We start from the raw sequence: 14726 nt of genomic DNA on the forward strand, positions 1-14726 counted from the left end.
CTGTGAATAATAACGGTTTATTTTAAAGGCTAAGAAGTGTGAGAGAGTAAAGTGAGTTAGTCTGGAATAGAAACTATAAAAACATATAAGTAATGGGGATTACTGGCCAATTGGAATTGATTTACTTTTCACAAAAAACATACAGTACAACAGTTTTTTAAGCTTACATGAGTCTGTCACCAGATGTACATCAATTGTTTTTAAATAATTTCAGTTCATAATTTGGTGAATTTGGACACTGATCAATCAAAAAGTCTCTTTAATTGCAACAATATTTCCTGTCCAAGTATCTAAACGACATGTTCTTGCTTTCTTACTTAGTATAACACAACAACTCCAAATTTAAAGTAATGTGATGTAACAACATAGTCAAATTTAAGAGCTAATTGTTAATTAAACTTCTAAATCCTGTTTCAGTCCAGTTTTATATCATTCAGCATAGACTTCTTTTACGACCCGAGGAAGAAAGATTTAGGCATGAGAGGCACAAACTGGGCATATATATAAATAAATATCTAAATATTTCTTCAAAGATTCAAATACCGGTATGTATCTTGCATACGAGTTTGTTCAAGGTTTAACCAGTTTAAGAAACCAGACTGTATGTGTAAAAGGGCATCAAGTAGTTTTGAAGAAGAAATTCAAACTCAGAATTTTAATATGTACAATATCAATGAGCCAATAATTCAAACTCAGAAATGTATATTTTTTCCATAACTGAATAAAACAGCTCTTCTCAGAGCAAAAATAAAGGTCCTGTTTGAAGCTTGAAAATGGCAGGGTCCGCCAAATACAAAGTAATAACAGGATGAAAAAATGAAAAGTTTGTTCACTCAGGCATAAAAAAAGATCAGTCAATGACGATGTTTTTCTCCTAATTAAAATATCTTCCCCAAAACTACATTGTGCACCTTTAATGCAGTCTGAAATAAGATTTAAGAGAGGAAACAGAATTATACCATCATGTCAGAGGTTGGCAGTCATCAAAACTCAGACCAGGGACAAGCCAAAGACATATTGATTTTCAATTTAGTTTTATAATTAAAATGCACCGTCTCATCAGAAGGCAGTGAAGCCATCTCAACATTAAAAAACACACACACACACAAAGACTGAAGACCAAGTGTTGGTGGAATTTCATGTTTTATTTTTAATGAACTAACGAAACATGTCAGGGAGATAACACATGATGTGTTTTCAAGTATCAAACATAATCTGAATGCTGTGCATCTGTACAAGGACCGCTTTGAGCGCTTCGACTCATCTACACTATATACAGTAAAACAACACGTCAGTAAAATTCCCTTACATCTGTCTACATCTGCACTTCTACTGAATTAAATGAGAAGCCAATTTTAAGACTCTTTCCGGTCAAATACAAAGCAAAAAAGTGTTTCAGAATAGAACAGGTGATGGGAAAAAAAAATGCATACGAGTACACAGAAGAGGCATTAAAAAAAAAGGTAGGTACATTTATACATGCAGCTGTACAACGTTGGCAAGTAATCGGGTTTTCCCTCCTGAGACTGTTTGGTCTGTTAACGGAACAGAAATGTGGAAGAAACGTTTCCTTTCGTACAAACTGTACATGTTCACAGGTAGTTCATAACCAATTAAGTGAATCTGAGGCTCAGAAAATGACAAATATTTGGGAAGAAGCTGCCACCTCTTTAAGTCAAACTGGTGATTCATCTATGTTTTGATTGTTAATGAGTACAATTTAATACATCTTATCTGAACTAATGTCCACTCAAAAAGGCATTTCAGTCGATTGAAACTACTGTACATGTTCAAAGTGCTTGTGAAAGTGAGAATGCATTCATCAGTATCGTAAATTTTACTCCGCGACATTACAACTGAACAACAAAAGACAAAACAATATTTTAGTTATAAATTAACATTACAGACATAACTTAACACAACAAACATTTTTAAAAAGGCAAGCCTGCAAGTCCGTCCTCTCCCCTCACTCGGCCTCCTCTATGGCTTTCATCCCTCCTCCACGTCGGTGAAAATGTCACATAAGAAGTACTGAGACACGCTGGTGGGCTCGTCCTCCATTAGGCTGCTCTCCACATTGTCACTTTGCTGGGAAGCTGAAACCTACGATGAAGAAGAACAGAGGATAAGCCGTTATGGACTCGTGGATGTGGAAACTAACCACCAAATTAATACGATTCATCCAACTTCTACCCTCCTCACCTCAGCTGCGCCCGACGAGGTGCTAGGAGTTGCGTCTGAGTGTAATCGGCTGTGCTCAGAAGTCTGCCTGACTTCCACAACTGCTTGTGTTAAGAGTGCAGAGTTTGTATTCTCTGGCAGCTGTGTTGGACTGGGTGTGGGAGCAACATCATGTGGCGTTGAGGCTACAGGTCCTAGTTCAGATCTTTTTCCCGCTGTGCGTGGAGTTTTGACCTGAGGCCCTTTGGAAGCGGCTTTGCCAGGCGGAGGTTTGCTTGAAGCGCCAGAGTTGTCTTGGGGTTTTCTGTCAGTATGGGAAAATAGAAATTAACATGAATCATGTGATGGGTATCAACGACACATTTGGGGAAATTAATCTGATTTATTTCCTTTTTTCCTCACCTGTTCTGACTTGTAATCGTTCTGGTCTGTGAAGTTTGATCTCCTGTGCTGCAATCATCAAGGTCCTTTCCACATGTCAGTGTATTCTTTTCAACATCTAGAGAATTTGAGATTTTTGTCTGAACAGAAGGACCAGGAAGCTCTGAGTCCTGTGTGGACTCTTCCTCCTTAGCGGGGAGCGTCTTTCTGGCTTGTTTCTGTCTTGGTGTCTTGGGCTTAACCTGCACTTTGGCTGGTTCAAAGAATAACGGAGAGACGATGAAGAATATGTCTTTAATTAGCTGAGAGTGCATTTGAGGAGTAGATATTGATCTATTGCATACCTGTTCTTGCAGTGCCCTTTAGTCTCTGTTTTGTTGGGGGAGGTTCAGTCTCATCATTATTCTCCTCCGTGTCTGGTAATTTTGATGGCTGGACTCCAGGAATCTCTGTTCCATGATCACAAACAATTAACTTTAATCATTCCAAATATGACATTAATCCTAAGTTTAAATAAATCACAGGAAAATAAATTCACTCTACCATTTGGATCCACTGGATTCTCCAAACTTGAACTCTGCTGTGGAGGACAAAAAGAAAATATGTGACAAAATACTGACATTTTATCAGATTGCAGCTCCGAATAGCTTCTTAAAACTTTACTCACTGTATGTGCAGCTTCATCTTTTACACCGCGTTCTGTCTCACCGCTCTCCTCCGGGGACACAGTCACAGCGACATTAGAGAGAGGCCCATCTCCGGCGAATGCCAAACTTTCTCCAGTAACACTGCAGGTGGGCGAGGACAGTTTCAAAATCAGAGACTTAACAAAAGGAGCTCCACGCCTGCGAGGCCAGCTGATAAGAGACAAGCACCGACCTCTGTTGCTGCATTGATGCATCTGTGACAGGGAGATAAGGGTCCGACACATCCCCCGATGAACAGACCGGGATCTCAGTCAAAGAGAGGATGAAAAACGGTTCATCTGGATCTGAAGGCATCTGCTCCGGCAGCACTGAGAGTGAGAGTTAGAGAGGTTTGAGACTAAACCACGGTGTACACAATGTAAATAATTCAACTGATCGGACTTACTGTCTGGAAATATTGTGAGACTTGGCTGACTTTGGGTCCCTCCTGTACCAGATGTTGAAGCATCCTGGGAGTGTGAGGAGAATCAGAGAGATATATTTGAGGATTAATCCTTACGTGTGGTGAGAGCTTCCCGACCAAGATAACACCAAACGCTTGGTGAGGTTGTGTACACATAAGTTGTTCTCAACCCTGTCGGAATAGCTCAAGTACGCCTCCATCATCTTTACCTGAAATGTTCCAGATGCATTAAACTGGACATTATTTAACACTCTTGACTGATTAAAAAGTGATATTGTTAGCCAACAATGTTCTTTTCATACACCTGAACTGTCAGGTTTACATGGTTTGGTCAAGTTTGCATCAGAACGACATCAACTTAAATGGTTGTGTCACAATGTAAAACATTACTGCTGTTTTTACACAGTGCATTTATACATATAATTTAACGATCCTTTTGCGCACATATAAATAATATCTTACCTGATTACAATTGTCAGGTACTTGTGTCAAACAGCCTGGAGAAAATCCAGCAACATTTGGAGTGGAGTCATGTTGATTCGGTTGTTGTGTCAAGCGGGCCAGTGAGGACCCAGCATCTTTTGGAGGGGAACTTTGGTTACTATGTTGTTCAATGGCTCCCTCTACTGGTTCCTGACTATGAGGTTGGAGTTCAGACACAGGCTTGTGGGGCAGAGAGGCATCCACACCTTCTGAGCTGGTAGCAGAATCTGTAAAGAAAGAGGAGTCTTTACTCCAGATGGAAGGTACTGCACGGCCATAGATGGCAGGCATCGTGACTATCCACTCAGCAATCTTGAAAGTAAGTAACCTTTTAAAAAAAAGGTGTCAAACCTGCTTCTGATTGTTTTGCATTCCTGACTTGTGGTCGTGGAGGTTGGCTTTTGCTTCCCAGGTTGGGTTTAGGTTTAACAAGCCGGCCTCTGCGAGTCTGAGGAGCTTTTCTTGAGGACTTAGAAGAGTCGGCTGGCTTTGACTCATTATCATCAGTGCTTGAAGGGTAAAACACAGTAAATTAGAAAAAAAACTAATAATTCTTTGATGATCATCTCAAAACATTAGGCTCTTAATAAGAAATGACAACTATATTTACATTACATCTTTTTTTTTTCATCTTACCTCTGGTCATCCTTTTTATTTTCAGTCATTTCAGGATATTGATGGACTGCGTGTTGACCTTGTGCCTCAGACTCATTCTCTGAATGTGGATGCCGAGTGCTTTCTCCCGGATCTGGTATGGACTGTGTACTAGCAGTTTTAATTTCTGTTTCTGTAGAACGATCTTCTGAAGACTGGACATCTGAAATTGCAGTTGGATCATCTGTTGGCTTGGTACTGGTCTCTGTAGCCCCAAGTGTAATATCCCGTTTGCTGTTCAGGTGTGAAGCAGGTGCACTCACCACCTTGTCTGGTGGGGATTCCTTTTCAATTGTGGATTTTTCACTGCTCTTATTTTCAAGAACTGAGCCTGTCAACACAACAGTGGAAGATGTTGCTGCATCTCCTGACTTCTCTGACTCTGCAGGTACTAATTTTGTCGAGCTGAGACGCTCTAAGGAACAATGCGCTGATGTCAAGTGCTTGATGTCCTTCTCTGTGAATTTGTTAAGGTCCACAGGCTGTTGTTCTGAGGTTACGCCCGAAGTGCTCATAAGATGCGGTTCTGAGGGTTTACTATCTTTTGCCTGTGTAGTTCTGGTTGATAATCCCAAATTGGGTTTTATTTTGGGTAGTTGCTGCCTTCTTCGAGGTACATTTTGTTCTGAGCCCTCTAAGCTTGAGTCTACTGCACTTCCAGCGTCAGTCTTTTGGACTTCAGCTGAAGACGATCCCTCTGTGGGTCTAGAACATGTTTCTGATGATGGTACTGAAACTGGCACAGCACCAGTACTTTTAATTTGGCTTGGTCTTTCAGGAGAGACGGCACTGCAAGTTGGCTGTGCTCCCTCCTCTGCTTTTGTCTTGTCAGAGGGTTCAGACACTGGAGTTGGGTCGGAGGGTTTCTCAACTGGCTGCATGTGTGTGACAGGGTCCTTTGTGGTCTGAGGTTTCGACCGCACAGCTCTTGATGTCTGTGGCAAGTTAGGTTTGGGTTTGACTCTCTGGAATCGACTCTTCCTGGCCTCGTGGGTCGATGGTTCTTCATCCTTTTCTTTTTCACTAAAAGGTAACTCTATTACAGGTGTAACGCAGAGATCAGGATGGTCACTGCTCTCTTGGATAGGTGCCGAGTCGATGTTTGGTTCATGACCAACTTGTGATTCAAGGATTGCAGAGTTTAATGTCAGCAGATTACTACAACTAGTCTCAGTTGTACCAACCTGAGTCATCAGTTTTTCTTCTATGGGCTCAGATGTTGGCTTTATGTCTCTGGTGTCCAGTGCCGTACTGGGTTCCAACTGGGCTTCAGAGTCCAGGTTTTCTGAGGCTCTCTGACCTGTTGTTGCAGAGAACGATTCTACCTGAGCAACATCTGTCTTTTTCTCATCAATTGCAGACAGGGCCTCTGTGGGTTTAACAGTAGAGCCTAGATCCCCTGATGGTTTCCAATCTGAATCCGGACCAGTACTTTGACTTGGCTTTTCAGGAGAGATGGTGCAAGTTGGGTCGGTTTCAACATTTATTATTGTTTTTTCATGGAATTTGGGCGATGTAGTTGGGCTGGAGTCTTTTTCTACAGTCTCTTTTGTGGTTACAGTTTTAGAGTGTAAAGTTTTTGATGTCTGCGCTACGTTGGGTTTTGGTTTGAATCTCTGGAATCTCTTCCTGGCCTGGTGAGTCGATGGGTCTTCATGCACTTCTTTCTGACTAGCAGGTGGATCTTTTACAGGTGTAACACATGAAGCAGGATGATCGCTGCTCTCTTGGACCGTGGCTGAGTCCATCTCTGAACCTTGTCCATCTTGTGATTCTGGAACTGTTGAATCAGATGTCAGCACATTAATACAACTACTTTCAGTTGTCCCAACAGTAGACATCGGCTTATCCTCTTCATTTCTGGTGTCCTGTTCCATCCTGGATTCAAGCTGAGCTTCAGCAGGGTTCCGGTTTTCTGAGGCACTGCAATCTGATGTTGCTACACCTGATTCTACCTGACCAACAACTCCAACATCTGTTTTCTTCTCCTCAGTTATAGGAAGTTCGTCTGCGGGTGTAAGAGTAGAGCCTAAATCCAATGATGGAATCAAATCTGAAGCGGGAGCAGTGCTTTTCCTTGGTTTTTCGGGAGAGGTGGTACATGCTGGTTCTGCTTCAACCTCTATTGCTTTTTCATGGAAATTTGGGTTTGCAGTTGGGTTGGAGTCTGTCTTTACATTGTCTTCTGTGGTTTGAGGCTTAGAATGTACAGTTCTTGATGTCTTTGCAAGGTTGGGTTTGGGTTTGACTCTCTGGAATCGACTCTTCTTGGTCTGGCAAGTTGATGCATCCTCACTCTCTTCTTTCTGACTAACAGGCAGATCTTCTACAGGTGTGACACATGGAGCAGGATGGGCACTACTCTGTTGGACTGGATCTGAATAAATGTTTATCCCTTGTGATTCTGGGACTGCAGTGTCAGATACTACCAGATTATTGACACTATTCTTTATTGTATGAACATTAGATATCAGTATCTCATCTGTTGATTTAAAATTGGTGTCAGAAAAGCACTGGCTCTGGTTCTTTGAGGTACTCTGATCAGATGTTGCTACACCTGATTTTTCTTGACCAGCAGACTTCTCCTGACTGCCTGATGGCTCTTCTGTAAGTTTGACTTCAATACAAGAGATTTCATCCTTTGACAATTCTTGACTGGAGTCTGCAATCTTAGGAATTTCTTCAGCAGCTGATAAAGTCTCAGTGGCTTGAGTGTCTTTAGGGGCGACTGTGTGGCTCTCTTCATCTATAGTCTGTGTATTTGTTTCTGGTTGGGATTTTGACTTTGCAGTCCTTGAGGCTTGGCCAAGGTTAGGCTTTGGTTTCACCTTGGACAAGCGTCCTTTTCTAGTTTGTGGAGAATCTTTCTTTGACTTCTCTGGACTTGCCTCTATTTGAGGGGTAGGGTCAGGATCAGAACCAGTCCTCTGATCACTGCTTTCAAGAATGGGCTGGTCACCACCATCTGCTTTTCGGTTTTGTAGTTCTTCAACTGCCACAGTTTCTGATGTTTCTGCGACTTCTTGGCCAGAAGTTGCAGCCATAAGAGAAGTGGCACTGTTTTCCTCTTGTGCAGCAGGCTGTGATGCAATCTCTTCTTCTAGGTTTTGGATGGTGTCATCCACACTTACTGACGTATCTGCATTAAAAGACAAAGGCACATTTCCAATTTAGTGTAATTTATTATAAAAGAAATAAAATCCACTTCCACAACAAGGAATCTTGTGGGCTCTGTGTCCCTTACCTGTTGTGTGATCTTGTATGTCTGTTGCTAGATTCTGTGCTGACTGAGAGAGGTGAGCCATGTTGCCGATGGTCAGCAGAGTCTGAGCAGCCTCATTGTAGCTCTCGTCCTCAGACACTAAAACAAAGAAGACCCCAAAAATCAATACCATGAATTTATCTAACTATCTCTATAGCTATATCTATATCTATATATAATATTTTCAAGTGGGAGCTACTCAGCTCAGAATAACTTTTCAACATACCTTCTGTGTGCTCTGAAGAAAGAAAGTCTATAACATCCTGCAAGAGAAACAAAGACATTGTAAGGTCCATTTCCTTAGACAGGGAGGTTGCCACATGTTCATCCAGCTCAATATCAAGACTGCTTGCATCTTTGTTTAAACTTGAACTTCTTTCTTTTCCTCAATTAAAGTGTACCAAAACTAAACTTGGAAATTAGGCTATGTCACAATATGACGAACCACAAACTAAATACAGATTGGTATGATTGGCAGATTGGTAGAAGGTATGCAGATTGATCCAATCAGATTTTTTAACTTAGATCTCAGAAAATTATATTCAAGTTAGACGCGTTACTGGGGATAATTACTAAATTTCTCTGGTACTACATTTTAGGTGTTGGAAACTTACAACCAGCAGATCCAATTGATGTTCACACGGTTCGGCTGTGCCTGTCTCATTTTGTGCCAGCTCGAAAGAGGAATCAGGGCACAAAGCATCTTGGGAGATGCCCAACACATCAGGCATATTGGCCAAGATATCAAGCTATGTGTGGAATGGGGGGGAGTCAGAGTGAAGGGGTTGAATTATGGAATGTAAAACCATGCACAAAAAAAAAGCAATGACAACAAAAACACACAAAAAATGCTTTTATGTCAAAATAAAATTAATGAATGGCATGTATCTGTGTAAGATATGATGGGAAATGGTTTTTCATACCTCCTCCATAGTCTCTTCCACCTCTGAAATCACAGGTTGTGGGGAACGCAGGCTGGCGGGAACAAATGCAGGAGCAATACTGTCCTTACTACATGAAGGGTGCTGCTCCTTCTCCAACTCTTCTTCCTCCCACTGCTGTTCATACCCCTCATCACTGGATTCTGACTGAGAAGCCCTGAGGGTGACTAGTTTGGGCTTTTTAGACTCTTGGGTTGATTGGGGCTTCGATGATCTTCCCCTCTTGGCCGTGCATTTGGTTTTAGGCTTGGCAGCAGAAGCAGTGGATGCAGCTGGTGAGGCAGGAGTGGCTTCAGATGCAGAGGAGTGTGGATCATCTTTGGCAGGGTATGTCAAGGGCTTGGTGGGTTTGGGCACTCTCCCATATCTACAAAACACAATCACACACTGATGAACAACTTCTTAAATTATCAAGAAAAAAAAATCTGTGGGAATTTGGTCATTAAATATGTGAAAACATGTTATATTGTACCTGGTAGGTCTTGGAGGTTGAACAGAAGCGTCCTCTTCTTCAGAGGAAATGTCATCATCGTCTGACATCCTCTTATTGGCTTGCCTTATAGGTGACGCATCTTTATTTCCCTAAAGGGGTGGCATAACATTCAGTAAAGCAAAGTATCAGTAGGTAGAAAGATCCGATGATGCTCTGAAACTGAAATACTAACCTGCTCTTTGTCGCTCACACTTTCATCCGCTTTATCTGCTGCGCTATCTTTGGCCTTCGTGGAGGGTGCTGGAGACTTTTTACCCAACTTCCGGCCCAAAGGCAGCAGTGGTTTTGGGGCTCTGCCTCGTGAGAGTTTAGCTGGCTTGATTGTGGTGTCTTTAGCTGCATTCTCAGTCTTTTCAGACCTGAATATCAGAACCAAACAACATTTTTTAAGCCAAAAGAAGATCCATTAAACATACTTTTATCCAAAACAACATTTTTTTTTAAGTTTCATTACATGTCTGAATTAGTGTGATCCTCAGGAAGCGCTGCCTCGGTTTCTTCAGGTATGTAGGCTTCGTCTGAGAATATCAAATAAAACAAAAGTAAGCTGCAAGCAACACACATGGAGAATCTATGATGGCACTAAATAAGTGAATGATCCTGTACCTTGATCACTGCTTTTTTCACACTTTTTGTTTTTCTTGTCATTTGGTTCCTCAGTCGAGCCATCCTCTTTAGTCTTTCTTTTGCGTTTCTTCTTGGGCTTAGGAACGGGGGTTCCTCTCTCGTTCTCTTTCTCTCCCTCTTCCTCCAAATCAGGCATTTCTTTCTCCTCTTCCTCATCTTCCTCCTCCACATCACTCAGCTTCCTTGCTCCTTTTTTGCCTGTAGAGGATATTAGAACACACAAGGATTGCTGAATTAGCCAAACTCAGTAGGGACAATTATCAAATTTGTAACCCAGAATACTGTTAAGTTATAATAATACAGAACTCACTGAGTATTAGAAAAGATAGGGAAAAAAAGGCTGCAGAGACAATTACCTTTTGCCCTTTTCTTACGCTTCTTCGGAGAGTTCTTCTCAGCGAGTGACTTGAGTTTTTTCCTGTTTTTCTGAACTTCCAGGATCTTCTCTAGCAGCTTAGAAAAATACTCTATGTCCAGTTTGCGCCTCTCTCCTACAAAACAATCGCCAGTTAATGCTGCATCAAAGTCCATTCAATGTAATATTCAACCAGCGTAAAACACTGTGCAACTGAATACTTACTGAAAGCTTTGTCAATCCTCCAAGCATTCGCACGCTCTTCTTTTTTGAATTTGTTCTGAAAGTTTAAATCCGTGCAAGTAACACAAATGTTTTATTGAGTTTTCAGCAAGGCATTCTGTTGCTTCTTCCGATTATATTGAATGTGTGTATATCTGTAGTCAACACTCACCTTTATCTCTGATCGAGCTCTGTGAGGAAACAGTTGACAAATCATGGAGAAGTCTGTCCCCACCATGCTGATTGCCAGGAAGAACATGTCTGTCTCTGATGGAAAACAGTAAACAATCACGACATGAAAAAACAACATGGACAACGAATCAGAGCAAGACGTGTGCTATCCAGGTGTCTTAATATCGGGCCAACCTTCATTGGACCAGGGTTTCGAATAGGTCCCTTTCCTGAAGCTTGAGTAAGTTGTAGTGGAGCCACGCTCAAAGATAGGGTCACGGTCCTGAATTGTGTTTGGTCCTTTGGCTCGCTGGACTTCCACTGTCAAACTGAGACGCAGATTAAGAGGATGTATTAAGGCAACACGTTGTTTCCAGAATCTTCAATATCACAATAATGTTGCATTGTTTATATATTAAAAGACAAAAAAAAACAAAAATCACATCTCTGGAGGATGTTATAGATGCATTTAAAGACACGGTTTCTATTCTTATCAACATTAACTTAATAAAAGGGAAGTAGATATACATGAAATAGCCAGTAGAAGTGTACTGACCTCTCTTCATCAATGATCAGTGAGCCATCCTCGGCCACTTTCACCTGAGGGACCATGGGTGCGTCATCCTGGTCTTCCTCTGCTGCTGCTGCCTCCTCCTCTTCCTCCTCCTCCTCCTCTCTTGGGCTTGCAATCTTAGCGGGGACTTCAGGCTCCTGCGCTTTCTCTGGAGACCTGCAGGGAGAACATTGTAAACTTCAGGCAGAACAAAGGGGGTTGACGTACTGTTGCTGATGATGAGAAATTGATTAGAAATGTAGTACACTATCCAAATTATTCCATCGTTTAGACTCGCTTATAAACACATCACATCTTTTTCAATGCAGTGAAAGTAGGGATACAAATAAGGACAAGAGTTGATGGCATAAACTTACTCCTCTCGTTCTGGAGAAGATGGGACCACAGTCTCATTTTCTGGAGCTTCTAAACTAGATCTAGACAAATAACACATTATAGTCAGTTCCACTAAACAACCAATCAATTTAATGTTACACAAGCTTGACAAAGTTGCCGAGTAGACACTTACGGCATGGGGTTAGACATCGGTAGATAACGGATAAGGTCCCTCATGGTCATTTTGGCAGGGTCTAAAGAATATTCCTTTGGACGTGCCTTAGCTTTCTTGATTTTCTGTAACATCAAATGATAACACCCTTTAAATGTAGTGATTAAGGTGGAACTAAAAGACTGGGGAGAAGTGCTCCTTCTAAATAAAAACTACTTGTTTAGTAAACTTACCTTTTCTTTGTGCAACTCCTGTCTGAGCAATTCTCTGAGCTTTCTGGCCTTTGCAAGCCTCTGCAAGTCTGAGGGGTCATTCAGGAGCCTACTCAAGGTGTACGCTGGTGGGGACAGTGAAAGCCCACTCTTGGATGACACTAGAGTCTTGGCTTTCTCTGATATCTCCATAGATTCTCTGTCTGGTAGCGAGGGGGGGACTTTATCTGTTAATCTGGAAGGAACTTCTTTAACTGGACCGTCTGACGTGCTCTCTAATTGTTTGCTGCCCTCTGATGGCGGTTGGGTTGGTTCTCCTGAGTCCTCAGCCAGAGGAACAGCTGAAGGTCCTGAACTGTCAGAAGGGCTAAGGGTGGGTTTAGGTTGCACTTTGGGCTGCTTGCTCTCCTCTGAAAGCCTTCGTCGCCTGGGAGACTGGAGTCCCTGAGGGGCTGCTGTAGGGGTAGTTGTTGGCTTGTCGAGGTCTGAGACAGGGACTTCAATGGGAGCTGCAGAGACTGCTTTGACAGGCGCCAATGGAGTCCGGGCAAGGGCGGAAGGGCGGCCAGGGGCCACTTTGGGCTTGATAGAAAACCGCTTCCTTCTCTGGACTGCTGCTGAGGAGCTGGAACCTTCCCCATTTTGGTCATCCCTAAAGAGTTGTAAGAAATCACATTCTCTATGTTATCCTCCTATACATAACAAAAGTAGTGGTAAAATACATTTTAGAGGTCATTTACTGCTCGTCACTCACGCTGGGGCTGTGGGTTTTTCTGGCGGGGTCACAACAGACTTGTTATCGGTCACAGCAGCACCAGCGCTGCTCTCACCGACATCCTTGGGGGTCTCATCGGCCTCCTGGTTTACTGAAGGGGCTTCTTGAGGTGTTGCTGCTGTTCTCCCTGCCGTACCAACGTTGGGCCGAATACTGAACCTCGACCGCCGAAACATTTTTGACCTGGAAAACGCACAGGAAGTCAAAGCTGCATCAACACGCTAACAATACCTGATAACCAGCTGGGAGTGGAATAACTTAAGAAAATGACTCAGACATTGTGAAGCTGAGGCGCAATGGAAAACCACAGGTGAACTACATCCTCTTCATAGAACAACTGGGACATTTGGACACATTTTAATATGTCAACAATTCAATTGATCACCTGTTAAAGATATCTGGAGAACATTAAATACTTGAGAGAAAAGAAAGGAAGGCTTTTGAAGGATACATTAGCATTAACACAAACTTAGCATATTCTGCTCATATGACAGGACGATCTGATGGTGCTTTAATTATGTGAATAATTGATAACCAATGTGTATTTTTCTTGTCTTGCCCAGTAAACGTTAAGTATGACAATAGTTCTGTTCTCTTAACTGTAGTATGTTTTCATTTATTTGATACGTCTCCCATCACAGTTAAAAGTAATATGTTAATATGTATTTTAATGATTTGATTTAATTAAACAAGCAAAAAAAACTGTTCAACTACTGTGATAAAACATAACAGGATGTTTTGATTTAAGTACTGCCTGATGTAACTCATTGAAACTCAGACTGCAGAACTTGTTATTGTCATGTTGACTGTATCTGTAGGACCAAAACATCCTTTAAAGAAATGGTTTCACTCTGCAAGTGTAACGTTAACTGTCAGAATACAACAACAATCCTGAAAATCAAGTCTTACTGCTGTTAAACCAGCACGACAACGTCCCTCTTTATATCTTGCTGTTGTGCAAAGCTCAGCTATTCGTTAAAGTGACAGGACTACTGACGTTGACAGCTGAGAAGCCGTTAAGTCTGACTGAAACGTTAAAGAAACAAACGCACGAGATTTTAACCACAGGTCTGATGAGCTAACGCACCGTATTCAAACGAAAACACGTTTCAAAATCTTAGAAAACAAGTCAAAAAGTGCTCAAAGCTGGGCTTAAACTCGCATGTCAACACTTGCAGTATGCGAGACTCGGGCCGCCATATTCCTAATATTCAGAAGCTAAGACAGCTACTTGTATTATTTTATTACGTCTACGTGTGTTATTTAGCTGCTAGCAACGTACCTGTTCAGGTAAATGTCGTTTGCGGGGAGAAATAAGCTTTCATTTATCGACGACGGGTTGGAAGCGAGTAGCGGATCCCATGCACACACTAATCCGCCATGTTTTTCAATGACGCGGTCTTTGCTTGAGAGAAGGGGGTTATGGGAAATGTAGTTGGGTAGCCGCAAATAGCAGGATGAGGCAAGATCGTACTGTCTACAGGTAAGAGCGACCTTCCTTCTCAGGGACTGAAGACAGGAAACATAATATCTGTATTACTCAGTGGCAGAAGAACTATTCAGGTGTTTACTTTAAGTAAAAGGAACAATACACGAATCTAAAAATACTCATAATTTAAGTTGTAGGCCTACATAAGTAGCTAATAGAAGCAAGAAAGTGTGCTTTAGAAAATAATGAGTATTTTCCATCATCAGAATTATGTAACATATAAGCAACATTTAATTTTTTTCTCTGTTGCAGAGGCTAATTTTGATTATTTGAAAAACTAGAAGTTATTTTTATTGATAACAATTAATC

The 14726-nt window shown here is 41.8% G+C and overlaps 1 protein-coding gene across 1 annotated transcript; it reads right to left on the reverse strand.

The window, feature by feature from the left end:
- Positions 1–1124: 1124 nt before the first annotated feature.
- zgc:162472 (transcription factor TFIIIB component B'' homolog) lies at positions 1125–14396 on the reverse strand. The gene is made up of 29 exons (XM_030436075.1): positions 14211–14396; positions 12908–13111; positions 12175–12805; positions 11963–12066; positions 11811–11870; positions 11437–11610; positions 11076–11209; positions 10882–10976; positions 10713–10767; positions 10489–10623; positions 10112–10330; positions 9960–10023; positions 9678–9864; positions 9485–9594; positions 8995–9379; positions 8686–8820; positions 8298–8334; positions 8054–8170; positions 4792–7948; positions 4507–4664; positions 4135–4382; positions 3655–3718; positions 3442–3577; positions 3230–3350; positions 3106–3142; positions 2907–3011; positions 2584–2815; positions 2203–2485; positions 1125–2103 (listed from the first exon to the last, which is right to left on the reverse strand). Exons 2-29 carry the CDS (start codon positions 13102–13104, stop codon positions 1990–1992), a joined length of 7494 nt encoding a protein of 2497 aa, XP_030291935.1. The 5' UTR covers positions 13105–13111; positions 14211–14396; the 3' UTR covers positions 1125–1989.
- Between the last annotated feature and the right edge of the window lie 330 nt (positions 14397–14726).

The sequence above is a fragment of the Sparus aurata genome, chromosome 12, assembly GCF_900880675.1.
Source record: "Sparus aurata chromosome 12, fSpaAur1.1, whole genome shotgun sequence".
In the NCBI taxonomy this organism is placed as follows: domain Eukaryota; kingdom Metazoa; phylum Chordata; class Actinopteri; order Spariformes; family Sparidae; genus Sparus; species Sparus aurata.